The 16181-nt window shown below is 41.3% G+C and overlaps 1 protein-coding gene across 1 annotated transcript in view; it reads right to left on the bottom strand.

Annotated features, from left to right (window-relative positions):
- Nucleotides 1–618: 618 nt before the first annotated feature.
- The window catches only part of SERINC3 (serine incorporator 3), a 24578-nt gene continuing 9015 nt past the window's right edge, over nucleotides 619–16181 (bottom strand). The window contains exons 4-10 of the mRNA XM_017878010.1: nucleotides 14522–14601; nucleotides 13088–13225; nucleotides 9942–10111; nucleotides 7942–8032; nucleotides 6939–7119; nucleotides 4229–4456; nucleotides 619–3592 (exon numbers count right to left, since the gene is read on the bottom strand). Of these exons, the coding sequence (XP_017733499.1) occupies nucleotides 3454–3592; nucleotides 4229–4456; nucleotides 6939–7119; nucleotides 7942–8032; nucleotides 9942–10111; nucleotides 13088–13225; nucleotides 14522–14601 (1027 nt within the window). The 3' untranslated portion in view covers nucleotides 619–3453. The remainder of the gene's footprint in view (nucleotides 3593–4228; nucleotides 4457–6938; nucleotides 7120–7941; nucleotides 8033–9941; nucleotides 10112–13087; nucleotides 13226–14521; nucleotides 14602–16181) is intronic.

The following is a 16181-nucleotide window of genomic DNA, read 5'->3' as shown; positions in this document are numbered from 1 at the left end:
TTGTTCCTTCTCCATTCCTCACTTGACTAGCCAAAAGAAAAAAAAAAAAACACCTCTATACTGAGAATCAGGTCCACGGCTACTCTTTGGCAGGCAGTCTCTTTGATTATCAAGAGAAAGTTCTACCTCCCAACCAGGTACCCCGCAAGACCAACCTAGAAAGTAAAGGAGTCCAGCATGGACCTGGAAGCTTTCTCCCAGCTTTAACGAGGTAAAAGTGGCAGCCACTGCTATTGCCTTTGATGAGTTCCTAGAGCACGTCTCTGATGTGAAAGCCAGGGCCCCAACCCGCATTCCCCAAGGCTAGGCAAGCCCTTTCATAGTGATGAAACACAAAGGTACTCATCTGGAATGAGATGCCACCCTGAGATCAGATGACTCAAAATACTCCCCTGCTTTAAATGATGATCCTGGCCTTACTCAGAATGCTGGCTTACTTATGCTTGTGTATAATTCAGCACTCACATGTATAATTCACTTGAGTCTTGATTGAACTACTGTGTTTCCTACTAACAGGCAGACTTCATTACTTCTTAAGGTAGGACCAAGCAAAGCAGGGACACTGCCTCCCGCCTTTTAAAGGACATTTGTTACTTCAAATTAATATCAAAGTTATCATCATGAGAAAAAAATAAAAACTTTATTGGACTTTGTTACATTGATTTTACAGTTTCACACTGTTCGTATTTTGAATCACATTAAGGCAGGGGATGGGGCACTGTAATGTTTGGAAGTTTAGGAACTTTAGAGCACTTAAGCTGACCCCGCTACTGTAAAGAAAAGCGGGGTGTCTGCTTGACACCGGCAAAATAAGGGGCTACATGTCCCAATCTATCCCTCAAATCCCTTGAAATGCTACACCCTGACATAAACCACTGGTTTAAAAGACAATGATTCCAATAATTTATATCAAGTCCTGCTTCCCTACCCTCCCCCCACCCTAACTGAGCTTGTCCCCTCTGTGTTCCTCTGTTTAATTCTGTAACAACATCTGAAATCCAGCCTCCATCAGATTCTGGCTAAACATCTCTGACCTTTGAATATTATCTTATTTTAGCCCATAATGAGATCAGCAGCTACTGTCAGTGCTGAAAATGGGTTACACTTTGCAAAATAACTTTATTCTTTAACAATCTTGTATACTGGGCACCAATACTGAGGCTCAGCTGCCCATGGTCATAAAGCATAGTATGTACTCAACAAATACTAGCTGACCAGTTTGACAGCCAGAAAACAGCAAAGCTGGGATGCAAACCCAAGCAGTCTGACTCCCAAGCCTCTTAACCATTCTTAACAGACCACCTACCTCCATTCTTCTTCAAACGCGTTCTTCCTGTTTGCCACCTGAATAAACGGAACCACTATCCACCCAGATGGTTAAACCAGAATCACGCAGACATCTCTCTCTCCCTCATATTACTCATAACTGCCAGTGTTAAAATTCTAACTGCTGGCCAGGTGCCGTGGCTCACGCCTGTAATCCCAGCACTTTGGGAGGCCGAGGCGGGTGGATCACAAGGTCAGGAGATCAAGACCATCCTGACTAACACGGTGAAACCCCGTCTCTACTAAAAATACAAAAAAATTAGTCGGGTGTGGTGGCGGGTGCCTGTAGTCCCAGATACTAGGGAGGCTGAGGTGGGAGAATGGCATGAACCCGGGAGGCGGAGCTTGCAGTGAGCCAAGATCAGGCCAGTGCACTCCAGCCTGGGTGACAGAGTGAGACTGTCTCAAAAAAAAAAAAAAAATCTAATTGCTAAGTAGCCCTCACTTGTCATTTTCTCCCCATTATTCCACTTTTCTATTTCACATCTCATATGGACTGCTCCTGGTCTCATCTCTCTAAATCCATTCTCTATATATCATCCCAAGTGACTGAAGATAAAATTTGTTCACGACACTATGAATATGTTTTCAGCCGCCCTCAACATAAGGTCCAAACTCTTTACTGAGGTTGATAAAGGCCTTTATAATTCAGTCCCTGACTACATTTCCCCATTCCAGCTTTACTGAACTTTTTTTCTCATCTTCCTGCCTTTAACATGCAGTTTTATCTACTCCAGAAACGTCATCTCATTTTCCCATCTCTCTCTCAGCTAACTTCTAAGAGTTCTTGGCTTAAATATCACTTTCCCCAGAAAGCCTACCATTACACCAAATACCTCTCCTTTGAGTTCTCTCCGATTCCTAAACTACAGCACTAATTTGCCATATTATAACCACCTGTCAGCTCATTTGCTGTCTTCTCTAAGCTATTAAAGTCCAAGATGGCAGAGCCTCTATCATGTTTAACACTGTGCCCCAAAACCTACAGGGTCTAGTGCAGAACAGACAGTAAATCTTTGTTGAAAGAACTCTTTTACTCTACCTTTTTGCATACCACCTCTCATGAAAATGTTTCTTGACAATGCCTTCCCTGTCTCTCATCTACCAAGTGTCTCACCTAGAGAAGATATTTAGGACAACTTTTGAATAAATTCAAGACTTTGCTCACTAGCCAGACCGTAATTTTTAGAAGGAATAGGAGCATCCAGACTAGACGTCTGATAAAACCTGGCTATCCAGAAAATAAAGAATGGCTGCAAACTCATAAAAGTTGTTGAAAGAAAGGGCATTAAAATCTTAAAACTCTTTCTTTTTTAACCAAATACCTTTGTAGTGCAAATATAATTAATTAACATGCATTTTACTTTTACATACTCATAACAAGATAATTACACAAACTAAAGCTGCAGTGTTTTCCCAAGTGAATCTTCATTTTAACCAAACTCACAAAGCATTTATTGAAATTAATACATCTGGCAAAGCACCAGACTTGAATCAAGCAGTATCAGTACTACAGTGTACAAAAAGTAAATTAAAAAACTCAAGATGTAGAAGCAGTAGCCATTCTTCTAGGGAATCAGCAACCATTCTTCTAGGGAAGGGACCCACATATACAATCCTTCCCCAAGAACTTTGATGCTACCCCTCTGAAGAGTTTAAGCACAAAACAGAGTGCTTGTATCATATAAGTAAGGACTTTCATAGAGGAAAACTGTAATATAAATGCTTTTTTTTTTTTTTTTTTGCTTTTAAAGGATACTGCAATATAAATATATTAAGCATGGCCTCAAATATCCAACATTTTCCTATCTTACATTTTAAACCAAAGTTGAAAGAACCTACAGGCTTTATAAAGAACTCTCTTCACAGCACAGCTGTAGTTCAGTTTAAACAAAAAATGTTCCCTTTGTGCTATATCCTTAAAAGTAAACAAAATATACAGATAAATGAGAAGTTTAGATTCTGCATCAAGCATTATTCAATCTCACCTTCTGACATAAACCTGGATACAGTCAAACTTGCAAAGCATTCACTTAATATTTTAGTTGAAGCAAACTTAAAAGGTATATGAGTTTTCGGTGAAGGAGACCTTTGTGAGTTTCAGTGGTGTCCTTGGCACTCAGAGGTTCAGCTGAAGTCCCGACTGGTGAGGACAAGTGGAGCCACAAGGGTCCAGACGTAAAGCAGGAGGCAGACCCAGCTGGAGCTGATCTTGACCCACACAGCTGGCCACTTGCTGGTCATGCTCTGAAACTTTGCATCAGGGCTAAGAAAACAAGAGAGAGTCAGGTAGAAGAGACCGGTCTACCTGACTTCTGTCAGCCTTCTGCAGCCCCCCAGCCAAGGCCAAGAAATTCTCCAGTGAAACTTGGCTGGCACTACCCCCCAGTAGGGTTGTAGAGGGGACCAGAGGAAGCTGCTATTTTTAGTTGTTATGACCAAGAACTAAAGAACTCACTGACTCTGTCTTTCAAATGACTTTTCTTCTTGCCAGCATGAAAGACTATCAGGGCCAAGTTCTTTAGATGTTCCTAGTTATTGGCAAAAGTCTAGATTGAGATAGCCTCCCTGACACTTTCCTTTGTTAATACATTATTACTCGAACCAGAATGCTCTGACATGGCCATCTCTATGCACAGAAAATTAGTGAACAAAGATGGGTCAGATTGCTTTATGTCATGATTTTCTCTCCCAATTAACTCAACTCTGTAAGAGCTCCCAGCGATTTGCACTGCAAAGAATTCCAATGGGTTTTAAATGCTAGAGGGGATAAAGTCAAGAGTATTTAACCCAACTTCATAATATGAGTAAGAGCAAAGGTTCTGAGATCAGGACAATGGATGAGATTTTATAGGCCATCCAGGGGTTTTATAATCTTCTGTCTGTTTTGTCTGTCTCCTACCTGTACCAGCTGGTCAGGGTCATCATGATGTACAAGGAAGCCAAGCAGAGCATGAGGTGGAATAAGGAGTAGCTATACTGCACTCCCTCTTTCTCGTTGTCCACAGCCCGTCGAGGCTGTCCATCTTCTTCATCACTGGCACCATTGGTAGTTGTATCACCAAGGATGACGCTGTCACTCCCTGACAGGGTCAGCTTGTCTACTTGGCTATTAGTGGAAGTGCGGATGCTGGAAAGTGATCCCAAGGAAGACAAATCAGAAAGGGGCTATGACAATGAACTGCTGCCACTGGCTTGTATACAAGACACTTACTGCTGAGCTGTTCCTACTTTGGAGACTGAAAGCTTTCTGAAGATCCTGCTTAAAGTTCTGAATTGCCGCCTGTCATCATAAGATTAATGGCACTGTCATCAGTTACTACTTGATATGATGGCTTAATTGCTTAGGAGTTTCATAAAATACACTATGCTCTCAGTGTCTGTTTCCGTGACTTCACAAGTGCTGCTTCTATGATTGGAACGTACCATGCGCCAACCTCCTTCCAAAGCTAACTTACTCATCCTTCACTTCTCTGACTTCCTGTCATGTCCTCTGGAAGGCCTTCCCTGACATCACCCCCACTGGCTACGTTATACAAGACACTCCTCCGACTTCCCACAGCTTCCTAGGCTTCCTTCTGTCACTGCACTTACCACTCCTGTCTTCCTTGCTATTTATTCAAAGAATGCCTTAACAATGACCTTAGTCTATGTATTTCTAGCACTACAGATGTTCACTAAAAGTTTGTTAAATGACTGAACAAAAACGAAAATACAAATAAAGGACAAAAATTACTTGATCGTTTCAATAGACACAGAAAAAACATCTGACAAAATCCAATACCTTTCCATGATAAAACAGCCAAAGTAGAACTGCCTCAAGCTGACAAAAGGAATAAAGGAAAAACCCAGAGCTAACATCATACTTAACAGTGTAAGACTAAAAACTTTTCCCCTGAGGTCAGGAACAAGACAAGGATCCTACTCTCACCATTTCTATCCAACAATGTAGTAAAGTTCTAGCCAGAGCAAGAAAAAGAGATAAACAGTATCCAGATTAGAAAAGAAGTAAAACTATCTCTATCTGTAGATTACCTCTTGTATATAGGAAATCCTATGGAATACATACACATGCAAACTATTAGAACCAATAAATAAGTTTACCAATGTTGCAGGATACAAGATTAATATACAGAAATCAGGACTGGGCGTGGTGGCTCACGCCTGTAATCCCAACTACTTGAGAGGCTGAGGTGGGAGGATCGCTAGAGGACAGGAGCTCAAGACTGGCCAGTGCAACATAGCAAGACTGTTTCTAAAAAGATTAAAAATTAGCTGGGCATGATGGTGTGTGCCCGTAGTTTTAGCTAATCAGGAAGCTGAGGTGGGAGGATCACTTGAAACCAGGAGCTTGAGGCTGTAGTGAGCTATGATCACACCACTGCATTTCAGCCTGGGTGATAGAGCAAGACTTCTCTTTAAAATACACACACACACACAAATCAATTGTATTTCTTTCTTTTTGAGATGAGGGCTCACTCTATCACCCAGGTGGACTGCAGTAGTGCAATCACGGCTCACTGCAGCCTTGACCTCCTGGGCTCAGTTGGTCCTCCCACCTCACCTCCCAAGTAGCTGGGACTACAGATTGCACCACCACACCTGGCCAATTTTTATAGAGACAGGGTCTTACTATCTTGCTCTGGCTGGTCTCAAACTCCTGGACTCAAGTGATCCTCCCACCTCAGCTTCCTAACGTGTTGGGAATATAGGCATAAGCCACCGTGCCTGGTCACCAATCATATCTTTATACACTAGCAATAAACAACCCAAAAGTTAAGCTAAGAAAACATATATTCATTTATAATACCATCAAAAAGAATAAAATACTTGGAATTTAGAATAAAATGCTTAAAAACAAAATAAGTTTAAGATTTGTATACTAATAACTAACTATAAACCACTGAAAGAAATTAAAAACCTAAATAAATGATTTAAGTAAAGAAGACTTCAGTAAGTTATCTTCATGGTCACAGACTGGAAGCCTTAATATTGCTGAGATGACAGTACTCCCCAAAAAATCCAAACTACATTTTTTTTGCAGAAATCGACAAGCTGATCCTGAAATTCAGGTGGGAATGCAAAGGACCCATAACTGCCAAAACAATTTTGAAAAAGAACAAATTTGGAGGACTCATATTTCCTAATTTCAAAACTTACTACAGGCTGGGCATGGTGGCTCACACCTGTAATCCCAGCACTTTGGGAGGCTGAGGCAGGAGGATCACCTGAGGTCAGGAGTTTGAGACCAGCTTAGCCAACTTGGTGAAACCCTGTCTCTACTAAAAATACAAAAATTAGCCAGGCATAGTGGCAGGTGCCTGTAATCCCAGCTACTCGGGAGCCTGAGGCAGAAGAATCGCTTGAACCCAGGAGGTAGAGATTGCAATGAGCTGAGATCGTGCCACTGTACTCTAGCCTAGGTGACAGCAAGACACTGTCTCAAAAAATATATATATGTACACAGCTCTGTAACTGAAGCAAGTAAATAATTTTTCATTAAAGGGAGTGAAGTTTTTTAATTTCTTATGCTGCTTTTTGAAAGCAAAACAGTTTCTTCACTTTATTATCAACCTCCATGAAAATCTTGTTCTAACTACCTTTTAACTTACCTAGAATACAAAAGGCAGAGAACAAAGACAAACAGTCCAATAAAATTATCTGAATCCAGTAAAGACCCATTCTTTGATGGTGGAGTAGGGGTAGGGACCACAGCAGTTGAATTTCCAGGAGCCAGTGTTGGTGCAGTTATGCGTGTAATAAAGCTCATCAGGCTGGGGTTGCAGGAACGATCTGAAAATGAGAAAATTTTTATTATCCTTGGTTACAGCTCATCTTGTTCCAAGACAGGACTTGAGGAGTTCCTTACATATCATTCAGTCATGATGTGAAACATTGGAATGCTTTACTTAAAAAATCTGAAACTTAGCAGTCAGTAACATATTTGGTCACAATCAATGACTTAGAATTAGGAAAAAAAGAAAAGAACAACAAATCTGTCAAATTCCATAAACATCATTATTGATTTTATTGGTTTTGTAGTTTGACTGACAAATCTTTTTAATTCTTTAAAAGAGTGCCAAGGTTTTAAGCACAGAAGTTTATCTCTATTTTGGTTTTTACATAGTTACTCAAGAACAAAAAATAAGTTACCATTGGTGGAGGGGGGGTCTGCATTTATCGTTTTCCTTTAAAAGAAGCCCATAGAATATCCTCCTGAGAAACAATCCTACAATAACTATAAAATGAGATTTCCCACAGCTGTTTTTTCTAGAGCCCATGACATCAAACTACAATTTAGTCAAAACAAAGGGCCAAAACAAGGCTGCCCTTGACCAGAGCTCTTAACTAGTTTGGCTCAGCCTAGGTTAGGTAAAGCCTAGACCATCTGAAGGACTCTGGCCCTTTAGGCTGTCAGTTATAAATAGCTATGAATAGATGTGGGGACTAAAACGGGAAAGGTAAATACCTACAAAACCTACAGTGAACACTGTACGTTTAAGTTTTGTTTGCTTGTTTCACATTTGCTCTAGCTCTAGTTTTTATACCACCTATGTAAGGGCTGATTTCCTACTTTCATTTTATCAAAAAAATGTGTTATTGACGTTCCCTTACCAGGTTCGTTGGACATGGCTGACCAGGTGAGGTACATAGTGTAGAGGGTGATGAGAGAGGACTGCAAGAGGCCGGAGCGAGGCTGGTGTTCCTATGGAATCAAAAGGAAAACAGTGGCAGAGGGACTGCCAAGGGCTGACTTTCCAAAATGCAGTATACTTCTCTGGGATTCATTCAACTATCAGTAACTGAGAACTTTCGGATTCTTCTTGAGAGTTGAGAGGTGACAAGTAACCTTTCAGTTCAGTTAGCTCGCAAAAGAATCCAGAAAGACGAAGCAAGTACTACTGGTTCTCAAGGCATTTCATGATCCTAGAAATTCCTGTTCATCACACAAGGCCTTTGATTTTCTACTCCCTTGTAGTGAAAAGATCGAAGATCAGCTTTGCAACTAATTAGTAGTTGGGTTAGACCTATCACTTCTTTGAGACTTGTTTTCTCACTTTTAAAAGGAAAGGTGATGTCTAGATAGAATTTTCATATTTCATATCTATAACTCCACGAATTTAAAAAAATTTTTTTTTTTTTTTTCTGAGACGGAGTCTTGCTCGTCACTCAAGCTGGAGTGCAGTGGTATGATCTCGGCTCACTGCAACTTCCTCCCGGGTTCAAGCTTCTCCTTGCCTCAGCCTCCTGAGTAGCTGGGATTACAGGTGGCCACCACCATGCCCGGCTAATTTTTGTACTTTTAGTAGAGACGGGGTTTCATCATGTTGGCCAGACTGGTCTCGAACTCCTGACCTCAGATGATCTGCCCACCTCGGCCTCCCAAAGTGCTGGGATTACAGGCGTAAGCCATGGCGCCCAGTCGGAGTTTCGCTCTTGTTGCCCAGGCTGGAGTGCAATGGCACAATCTCAGCTCACTGCAACCTCTGCCTCCAGGGTTCAGGCTATTCTCCTGCCCCTCAGCCTCCCAAGTAGCCTGGATTATAGGCATGCACCTCCATGCCTGGCTAATTTTGTATTTTTAGTAGAGACAACGTTTCACCATGTTGGTCAGGCTGATCTCAAACTCCTGACCTCAAGTGATCCACCCGCCTTGGCCTTCCAAAGTGCTGGGATTACCAGAGTTAAGTCACCACACGCAGCCTAAACTCTGATATTTAAAATTCAAGAGCATGAGTTTTATTTTGAAATATTAAAATCAATTATTTTTCACAGTTTAATTCCCCTAAAATATCTTAGCTAATGACTCATAAGAATCATTCCCAGCCGCATGTGGTGGCTCATGCCTGTAATTCCAGCACTTTGGGAGGCTGAGATGGGTGGATCACCTGAGGTCAGGAGTTCGAGACCAGCCTGGCCAACATGGTAAAACCCCGTCTCAACTAAAAACACAAAAATTAGCCAGGCATGGTGGCAGGCGCCTATAATCCCAGCTACTCGTGGGGCCGAGGCAGGAGAATCACTTGAACCCGGGAGGCAGAGGTTGCAGTGAGCCAAGATTGTACCATTGCACTCCAGCCTAGGGGACAAGAGTGAGACTTCATCTCAAAAAACAACAAAAAACAAGACTCATTCCTGGCCAGGCGTGGTGGTTCATACCTGTAATCCCAGCACCTTGGGAGACCAAGGAGGCGGGTGGATCACGAGGTCAAGAGTTTAGCCTGGCCAAGATGGTGAAACCCTATCTCTACTAAAAATACAAAAATTGGCCAGGCGTGGTGGTGGGCGCCTGTAATCCCAGCTACTCGGGAGTCTGAGGCAGAGGTTGCAGTGAGCCGAGATCATGCCACTGCACTCCAGCCTGGGCAACAGAGTGAGACTCCGTCTCAAAAAAAAAAAAAAAAATTTTTTTTAATGATTGTGAAATTCATTTAATTATGATATAGGCATGAAATAGTATACTGTTTACTTAAGCTATAATTATGAAGATTTTATAATATGGAAAAATGTTCAAGTGGATAAACTTAGACATAAATTCATAAGAAAGGGTACCTAGATTTTAAGCTTAGAATTAAAAACCTTTCACAGGAGGAAGTAGTAGTAAACGATCATACCTGAATTTTTGGGTGGATCGATATAATAGAAGCCACAACGCAAAGGATCAGGTTAATACTGATGAAGAACTTGTTTTCTGTGCAGCCATCTGGTTTGGTGTAGTATGTATAGAGCAGCCCAACACAGATGATTGACAGGATATAAAAGGCGCTTGTGAAAGACAGTAAAGCTGGAGAAAAGGAAACCAATATGAATGATTCAACTATAATAAACTAATAATGAAGGCCAATTTTCTTCTACTCCATATAAAAATGAGGAGACATTATTTCACTTTTCTGTGGTAAATTACAGTAAAATTACAAAGGCCTCAAGGTTAAAGTATTAACATTGTATTCAATTAACTTGATGTTAAATTCCAAAATCCACCAAGCAACTGAATTCACTTCCTGAATTACCTAATTTGATTTCATGGGTTGATTACCAGACATTTGATCACTCCAGCTAGAGTGAACTGCTACCTGTATATTAATTAATGTGCATTGTGAGCTTTTCTTAGGAACCTAAATGATCCCTACACCCTCAAAATGACCCAGTTCACAGCAAGCTCCATGCCAGGATGGTGTTAGAGGAAAACAGAATAGACACACAGGTATTTTTTTATGACAGTTTTTTCCTCTACAGTCATTGGCTATCTAAATCTATTTCCCATCACGAATAATAAGACTACATCCCTGAACTGGAAAAGTGGCTCATTTGCTATTTTTTAATATCTAAAGTAGTGGGTCCTTTCAATTCACACTGATAATCAACAATCAGCTGTGTTGGCTGAGCATGGTGGCTCATGCCTGCAATCCCAGCACTTTGGGAGGCCGAGGTGGGTGGATTGATTGAGTCTGAGTTCCAGATCAACCCTGGCAACATGACAAAATTCTGTCTCTACAAAAAAAACAACAATCAGCCAGGCCTAGTGGCATGAGGCTGTAGCCCCAGCTACCTGGGAAGCTGAGGCAAGGAGATTGCTTGAGCCCAGGACATAGAGGATGCAGTGAGTCGAGGTGGTGCCACTGCACTCCAGCTTGGACAACAGAGCAAAACCCCATCTCAAACAACAAACAATTAGCTGTGTAGCTCTGAAAATTAGAAAACATGAAACAGCACATACAGTACACTCAGACCAACTACAAGAATGATAAGCTCAGTTAACTTGTATTCAAGTCAAAGCCCAGATGTAAGACAACTAGTTTCTACTTATCTCAATGAATTTTGCATGTCTAAAATTAAATGATGTACATTAAGTTTTTAGCACACTTCTTAATGTTTTCCCATCTGAATATACAAGATTTTTCTACACTTAAGTTATTATAAAGTATGACCAATTTGCAACTCATTAAATTCTTCTAGAGTTGTATGATCCAAAATGAATTAAAGAAAATAACAGCTGGGCATAGTGGCTCACGCTTGTAATCCTAACACTTTGGGAGGGCAAGGCAGGTGGATCGATTGAGTCCAGGAGTTCCGGGGCAACATGGCGAAACCTTGTCTCTACAAAAAACACAAAAATTAGCTGGTCGTGTTGGTGTGGGCATGGTAGTGTGGGTACGGTGGTGTGCACCTGTAGTCCCAGCTACCTGGGAGGCTGAGATGGAGGACGGCTTGAGCCAGGAAGGCAGAGGTTGCAGTAAGCCATGATTGTGCCACTGTACTCCCAGCCTGGGTCACAGGGTGAGAGACCCAATCTCGAAAGAAAGAAAAAAAAGAAAAGAAAAGAAAAGAAAAGAGAAAGAGAGAGAGAGAAAGAAAGAGAGAGAAAAGAAAAGAAAAAAATAGATAAAAATAAAATTGTCATTACAAACAATTTAAATGACCAACACTAGGGTAAAGGTTAAATGAATTACATATACTCTGTCATGGAATGCCATGGAATTGTATGGAATGGAATACCATGCAGCTTACAGTAAACTCCATGCCAGGAGCTTGAATGCAGGTTAAATGAGTAAGACATACCTACACTCGCTGGTAAGGAAGGATATTCACCATGTAGGAAATGAAAAGAGCAAGTCATGGAACAATATACAGTACAATCCTGTTTACATTTAAATACAAAAGCAAGGTGAATGCATAAATACATAAAGGTTCACAAGAGTGGCTACATCTGGAAAGGAAAATAGGTTGCAGATAGGTGGAGATTTGCATGTTTTAGTCTTTATAAAGTTATAAAGTTCTATCATTTGTCTTTATGGTAAACATAGTATTTTAAAAAAATATATGTAAATATTTTTTAAAACCAAATCAAATGAAAATAAAACTGGGCAATTCGATAGTATGTACTGAAAGCATTTTAAAATATTCATACACTTTTACTCTTCTATTTCTGGGAATCTGTCCTAAGGAAATAATCAGAAATGTGTGCAATGTATATCACGAGGTAGTTAGCGCTCTACCAGAGCCAAAATACATGCGCAAGCTACTGTTAAATCCTACTCAGTCTAGAAATTGTAAGTGCCCCTTTTCCACCAGAAAGTTTCTCATAGCAGGTGTGGGGTCCCTTTCTGAATAAGGCCATAAGGACTACTCACTCCTATCTGCCTAAAGTAGGTGGGCAGCTGTCCCATATGTTGAACCCATCTGAGTTTCCTCTCCATGGAAACAAAGTTATCAAAACCAGAACTAAAGTCACTAAATATAACTGTTTTTCCTTATCTAAACACATGGAATTACATTATGACTCTCAAAATAAATAAATTGGGAAAACCCAACGATTTATATTATCTGTGCTACTTTCTTCCAGTGATGCATATAATTCAGAGCCAAATTCAGGAAATTATAGATTTTTTTCCTTTTATTTAATTTTATTATTATTTTGAGACAGGGTCTTGCTCTGCCACCCAGGCTGGAGTACAACGGTGTGATGACAGCTTACCGCAGCCCTGAACCCCTGGGCTCCAGAGATTCTCCTGCCTTAGCCTTCTGAGTAGCTAGGACTATAGGTGTATGCCACCATGCCTGGCAATTTTTTTTTTTCTAATGTAAAGATGGAGTCTCAATATGCTGCCTAGGCTGGTCTTGAACTCCTGGATTCAAGCCATTCTCCTATCTTGGACTCTGTCGCTGAGGACTACAGCTGCTGGGACTATAATCATGATTTTTATTGTACACCCTGCTTAATGTAGCAGTATGGCTAACATAGGTGAGTAGAGATACCTACCGGCATACCACAACCTTGGGTTTCCTTCTTCCATTCGATTTACCCATGATTCATTCCAAGAATGAGCAAAGTCTACCAACAGCACCAGCTGAATAAGGATGAAGAGGGCGGCCCCTATCATGCCAGCAACAAACCAGACTACAAGAACCAAGAGAACAAGTTATTCTCTACCATAGAGTAACATTTCAGAGGATCCAACATTCTGAAAGGATTTCAATTAAAACAAGAGAGAGGTGGTAGACATTCTGCCTCTAGCAGTACAGCAAGATTCCAAACTCAAAGGATTCTTAAAAGCATTCTACTGGTTTTCAGACCTTTTAAAACACATTTTAGCTTGTGCCAAGGGGAGCCTGGGACCTGAGTTCCAAATGACACTGTAAGTCTTTTCTTTTAGAGGTGGGAAAATCATAGTAGAAATCTAAAGATGTCACCTGATGCCATGCTAAGGAAGTGGGTTAAGACAGATACGGGAGCACAAGAGTTCTAAGTCCGTATTTTGACAGGCTCTCTGATTAGCTTTGTATTGCATCAAGTGAGAACACAAACTATTAAGATATTGCCAAAAGATTAACATATGGTTCCAGAAAACCTGAGAGGTGCAGTGAATGCCTCCTGACCTCAAAACCACATATTAATAATGAGTAGCGGCCAGGCGTGGTGGCTGACACCTGTAATCCCAGCACTTCAGGAGGCTGAGGCAAGTGGATCACGAGGTCAGGAGTTCAAGACCAGCCTGGCCAAGATGGTGAAATCCTGTCTCTACCTAAAATACAAAAATTAGCTGGGCGTGGTAGTGGGTGCCTATAATCCCAGCTACTTGGGAGACTGAGGCAGAGAACTGCTTGAATCCAGGAGGCGGAGGTTGCAGTGAGCTGAGATCATGCAACTGCACTCCAGCCTGAGAGACAAGAGCGAGAGACTCTGTCTAAATATATATATAGAGAGAGAGAGAGAGAGACAGAGAGAGAGAGTTGGAGATACTAAGTCCTATTAATTGGATACCATCTCATTTAATTGTCAGTTCTGCAAAAACAGTAATTAAAATGTAGGTTTCTTTCTTTTTTCTTTTTTTTTTTTGGAGACAGAGTCTTGATCTTCACCCAGGCTGGAGTGCAGTAGCACGCTATTGGCACACTGCAACCTCTGCCTCCCAGGTTCAAGCAATTTTGCTGCCTCAGCCTCCTGAGTACCTGGAATTACGGATGTGCACCACCATGCCTGGCTAATTTTTGTATTTTTAGTAGAGACAGGGCTTCACCACATTGGCCAGGTTGGTCTCAAACTCCTGACCTCAGGTGATTCGCCCACCTTGGCCTCCCAAAGTGCTGAGCTTACAGGCGTGAACCACTGTGCCTGGCCTAAAATGTAGCTTTAACTCAATCATCTATAAAGTTTATATAGTTTAAAATCAACCCCCTCAAAGGTGAACCCTACCTGAGCTGAAATAGCCCCCAGGGATGTAGAAAGATCCAACCATGATTCCAATAAGGGCAGCAATTTTGAAGAACCAAAACCTATTAAAATATAAAAATACATTTATGAAATGCTAAATTTTTTCACTCTTATACTGAGAAAAAAATCATTTCTGAAATGCAAAATAATAGCTTAATAGCTTTTCCCCAACATGATTATCTAGACTATTTTCTTCATTTGACTACTCATTTAATAGGCTAATTCATTTAATATTTCACACAATTAAAGGACAACATTAGCAGAGAGGATAAATCACTCACATTTATTACCAGAGAAAACTGAAAATTTAGAGTCTCCCTACTTTTACCACTTAAAGGTAGGCATTTTTCTAGCATTCTGGGAGTTCTAAAATAACAGTGTTAGGTACACACAGAGCCATTAACTGTAAGGTCTGAATGAAAAGTAATCACAAATCCTCTGTTTACAATACAGGGCGCAGATACCTTGCCCACAATGACACAGCTCATCACTGGCACCTGATTTTCAGTTCATGATCTTTAGTGACTGCCTTGTATGGCAGAGTGGAAAGAACCAGGCTTTGGAGCTAGACAGACCTAAGTTTCAATCTTAGCTCCAACCTCCAACTGGTTAACAGGTCTCAGGCAATTTATTAACCTCTCTGCAATTCAGTTACTGCATCTGTAAAAAGGGGATTATAATACATATTAAATTTACAAAACGCCATTCAGTCTTTGAGAATTAGAAATATGGCTGGGCACGGTGGCTCATGCCTGTAAGCCCAGCACTTCAGGAGGCAAAGGCGGGCGGATCACCTCAGGTCTGGAGTTCTAGACCAGCCTGGCCAACACGGTGAAACCCCATCTCTACTAAAAATACAAAAATTAGCCAGGTATGGTGGCAGGCGCCTATAATCCCAGCTACTAGGGAGGCTGAGGCAGGAGAATCACTTGAACCCGGGAAGGGGAGGTTGCAGTGAGCTGAGATCTCCAGCCTGGGTGACAAGAGTGAAACTCCATCTCCAAAAACAAAAACAAAAAAATAACAAAAAAAAAAAGGGAGACAATTGGAAACACAGGTAAAAGGTGGTCAGGAGTCAGAAGCAATAGAATATGTAAATCAGTAGCACATATATAGTCACTGACTTCTTCTACACTGTTTAACTTTATCAGGTACATGTTTATCTTTAAACAACAGAAAAAAGAAAGTGTGTGTCTATGTAGTATCTAGCATAGTGCTTCAACTGTTTTAACAGGTGTTCAACAAGAATCTAAGAACATAAAGCAAAGGAATTTAATAGAAGAAAATAAAAAGACAAGACTCCCTATCCCCTCCACGTTACAGCAATCTAACTGAAAATGACATTAAAAAATTTCACATGTGCCGGGCGCGGTGGCTCAAGCCTGTAATCCCAGCACTTTGGGAGGCCGAGACGGGCGGATCACGAGGTCAGGAGATCGAGACCATCCTGGCTAACATGGTGAAACCCCGTCTCTACTAAAAATACAAAAAAAAAACTAGCCGGGCGACCTGGCGGGCGCCTGTAGTCCCAGCTACTCGGGAGGCTGAGGCAGGAGAATGGCGGGAACCCGGGAGGCGGAGCTTGCAGTGAGCTGAGATCCGGCCACTACACTCCAGCCTGGGCGGCAGAGCGAGACTCCGT

The sequence above is a fragment of the Rhinopithecus bieti genome, unplaced genomic scaffold, assembly GCF_001698545.2.
Source record: "Rhinopithecus bieti isolate Rb0 unplaced genomic scaffold, ASM169854v2 scaffold_10347, whole genome shotgun sequence".
Classification (NCBI taxonomy): domain Eukaryota; kingdom Metazoa; phylum Chordata; class Mammalia; order Primates; family Cercopithecidae; genus Rhinopithecus; species Rhinopithecus bieti.
This window is presented reverse-complemented; position numbering and strand designations above follow the sequence as displayed.